This window comes from Gossypium raimondii, chromosome 5 (assembly GCF_025698545.1).
Source record: "Gossypium raimondii isolate GPD5lz chromosome 5, ASM2569854v1, whole genome shotgun sequence".
Taxonomy (NCBI): domain Eukaryota; kingdom Viridiplantae; phylum Streptophyta; class Magnoliopsida; order Malvales; family Malvaceae; genus Gossypium; species Gossypium raimondii.
Genome location: NC_068569.1, coordinates 57,051,065 through 57,055,114, shown reverse-complemented (window position 1 = coordinate 57,055,114; position 4,050 = coordinate 57,051,065). Strand labels below are relative to the sequence as shown.

At 34.9% G+C, this 4,050-nt stretch overlaps 1 protein-coding gene across 1 annotated transcript; it reads right to left on the bottom strand.

Annotated features, from left to right (window-relative positions):
- Positions 1–227: 227 nt before the first annotated feature.
- LOC105768631 (photosystem I reaction center subunit V, chloroplastic) lies at positions 228–890 on the bottom strand. The gene has a single exon (XM_012588677.2). The coding sequence runs from the start codon at positions 805–807 to the stop codon at positions 325–327; it is 483 nt and encodes a 160-aa protein (XP_012444131.1). The 5' UTR covers positions 808–890; the 3' UTR covers positions 228–324.
- Positions 891–4,050: the final 3,160 nt, after the last annotated feature.

Below are 4,050 nucleotides of genomic sequence, written 5' to 3'. Positions count from 1 at the left end.
GTGCATGTTTCTGATTGTTCTTTTAATATTAGGGATAACTGGAAAGCAAATTCAGCCCTCTACCATGTGGAGGGTTGCAGATCAAGTTACCACATGCATAGGAGTAATATATAACAGGGATTTTGGTGGAGCATATTATTCAGTTTCTGCCGTAATGAATTCTTATTAGATTGTGAACCAAGTCTTTAGCAAATGCATACAAAAAAAAAAAAAAAAAAACCCAGAAATTAAAGCAGGAGAAAAGCAACAATTTCTTTTAACACAAGAAAGGAACTACACAAGGGTTTACAAAATAGAGAATAATTAAGAAGACGAAGCTGATGTTCAGCCAAAAAATTTGGGATCATAGCCATTGCTTGTGGTGGCCAAGATGTAGTAAGCAACAATATGGCCAATAGATCCCCAAGCAAGAACATCAACGATGTTGAATCCCACAGGGTCGTTGGACTTGAGAAGGCTAACATACTCCTTGGCTCGTGCGTCCCCAGCCTCAAAGTGGGTCAACCCATTTTGCTCAGGCACTTGCTTGGCAACGTTCTCTCTTTGGAAGTTGAAGAACACAAATCTACCCAAGAAAAGGGAGAGAGCAGTGCTGACGCTTATCACAACTTGGGCGCTCAGCTCTGCTTTGATTGCAAGCCTAGCACTAGCAGCTGAGTTTCTTGAGAAGGAGATGGCGTTGGATGAAGATTTGCCCTTGCTTAGGGGTCTAAGGCCGTGGAATGAGATGCTGGAGGGGGTAACAATGCCATTCTTCTTTTGGACGGTGGAGAAGATAGGGGTGAACAAAGCTGAGGAAGCTGCCATGATGCCTGCACTGAAGAATGTGGTGTGAAAGTGAAAAAACAAAAACAAAATGGATGAGACGAATTGGGGGAAGTGGTGTAGGAAAAATCATATAAGAAAAACAAGTGGTGGTAGGAAGGAGGGAACATATGCGAGAAAGATTTTGGATGCCCACTTGGCTTTGTTTCATTGGTTTCCTTTGGATCAGATATCTTTGGTTCCTTCCATGTCACAACATGCTTTAAACTGTTGGGGCCAAATCTTGGTTATTTGCATTGCAGATTCAATTTATTGTAATAGGGTAATTATAATAAATATTACATTAACTCCGCCCATTTTAACCTATATTAAAGCTAAAAATTATTACTAATCAAATTTCAGCTAATTAAATTAGCCAACCAATTTTTTTGACTACATAATGGACACACTGAATTAAAAGTGTATAAATTAATTCTCCTCCCATCTAAGGTTACATATAATGAAAAGTTATAGCCACCGTGATTAAGGGTTTGTGTAAGTAGAGAAATCAATACATCATTGTATTATAAATACTATAGTTTATCATTTATGAAATATTAGGTATTGATAACTTAAATGTCAAGATCTTGAATTGTTTATGCTTCACACATGCATGAGTTCTAATTGAACTCAAAATTCATTCTCAAAATCGTATCCAAGATGAGTGAATACAAAATCAAATATTAACTTTTTTCCAATGTAAGTCACAAACTCTCAAGAGTTAACTACACATGCTTAACTCAAATATTTACATCTTTTCCATTCATAAGTCACAACAGCTTCTACGTTTACTTCATCTATATCTAATAAATTCTGTAACACCCCTAACCTGTCTCCGTCACTGGATTAAGGTTACGGAATATTACAATACAAAACTAAACAATTACTTCAAAATAAAACAATTATGCAATTTCAATAACAGCAATCAATACATCAATAAAATTAATGAATAAATATAATTACGGCCTTAATCCGAGCCTACGGGACCTTAAAATAGTTTGAAAATGTTCGGGGTTCATTTTGAAACAAAACAAAAAAATTTGGAAAAAGTTAAAAATTTTGAAAACATAAAAATTTGAAAACAGGGGTCACACAACCATGTGACATAGCCTAGACCGTGTGGATATTCGAAATCTGGACACACGGCTGTGTCCTAGCCCGTGTGTCCGCTCATGTGGATATTCAAATTAGAGCCACACGGTTGTGTCACAGGTTGTGTTCCAAATCGTGTGACAAACTGTTTTGGACCACACCACCGTGTTGCAGACCGTGTGAAACATGCACCTAAAAATAATAAGACACATGGACGTGTGGTGTGACCATGTGAGGCATACGGCCAAATGACGCGCCCGTGTCTCAGACCGTGTGTACCCAAAATTTTCTTTTAAAACAAGGCTTTTCAACATCAATTCCTTAGGTGCCAAGCCAAACAATAATCAGCCAAAATCACGCTTTCAAACACCCATAATTGAGTCTAAAACATGCCTATTTCTTACAATTTATGTGCCTAACTAATGTACCCTCACTGACACCACAAAGTATATACATATACATTAAACATTTCTTCTAAAACATCATTATCATATCTAAATTGTTCCATCCACAATAATGCTTCCAAAATGTTAACTACCAAACCAAAAAAAAAAAAAAAGCAACCAAATATATCCACCTTATAAATTGACTATCTTATAATATTTCATACATTCTATAAGTAAAGTTGATTTTTGGACAAATAACTAAATTGTAACAAATTGGACTAATTTGAATAGAACTAAGAAAGTTATCAAATTCATAGCCCGAGACATGGGTAAATGATATCCTTTCATTGCCATTACATGGTTGATTAAAAGTAAACATGGTCACAAATTGTTCATCTTTGAGATGAATTGTAATTTTTGGCACCACTAGAAATTGGGTCGTTACATGTCTAATGTTTGTATGTTGATGATGGGTAGTCTCTAAATCTTATGGTGGTTGGTTGATGGAAATGTTGCATGTTTAGTTTTTGGGTCAAAGATTAAATCGTAAAAATTAGACTAAATTAAATAATTTTTAGAACCTAGAATTGACGCCTCTAGGTAAACATTTAGATAGCTCAAACCGAGAAGAGAACCTATTGAGAACCAATTCGATTGTCTCAATTTAATTTAGTGAGATCGAGAGATAAACCAAACTAAATCGTCTAATTGGGTAAAATGGTAACCGAAAGGTAAAATTGGACCAATTAAGAGTTTGAACCATTTAGAACCCTAATCCAAGAATTGACTAGCAACATGGAAATCAACCAACCACTTTAGTCCATTGAATTATATTTGTGTATTTTTGTCTGTTTTGCAATTTAGTCCTTATAGGTGTAACTTAGTGTAATTAATATTTGATGATGATTTGTCACACTATAATACTTAATGAGTAGCTAGCTGGAGTTCATATTTGCATGCATTTTCATTGTTAGTTACTTTATTACTCAATTTCTCTTGGGTTCAAATCCTTGGAATACTTTATCTTCCATTGTAACAAAAATATTACAATTGACTTGTCACACTTGCAGATAAGTTGCTTTAATTTTTTTATAATTTTATGTTGATTTTTTGTTTGACTTTCGTACGCTGTGGCACAGTTAGTAACCACCCTAAAGAGGTCTTAACCACCTTTGACGTGGATTCTTATGTGTGAATGAATCCCAAAATCCAAATTGGTGAATAATAATAGATCATTTTGGGGTTGCCTAGTAATGATTCCTAACCGTCCAAATGAGTGAGCAATAGTCGTAGGATCATTTTAAGGTTGCCTATTAATAAAGAGGCACCCCTCAAACTATATGTAGAGCACAAACAGCCTAATAGAGTAAGCTAGTAAAATGTGTTGGAAAGGATAGTGTAAGTACTTGAGGGTGTACTAAGTTAATACAATTCCAAAGCATTCTCCTATAATCTTCCTTGTTTGCCTTTATCCCCTCTTTTAAGTGTTATCTTGCCTTTAACCTTGTGTGTCCTTTTGCTTTTGGCCTTGTTCGTTATTCCTTTATCATTGTCGGTTATTCCTTTATCATTGTCGACTGTTAAACAGTTGTCGAAGTTGAGCATTGAGTCTTAAGGTTACATGCTGAGCAAAGCTAAAGCCTCAATCATGGACAAATCTAAAAAATTACTTCTTTAATTATTTATCACTATTTTAATTTAATATATTTGGGTATTTATCACTATTTTTTGGTTAATATATTTGGGTATACTAGTACAGGAATCTTAG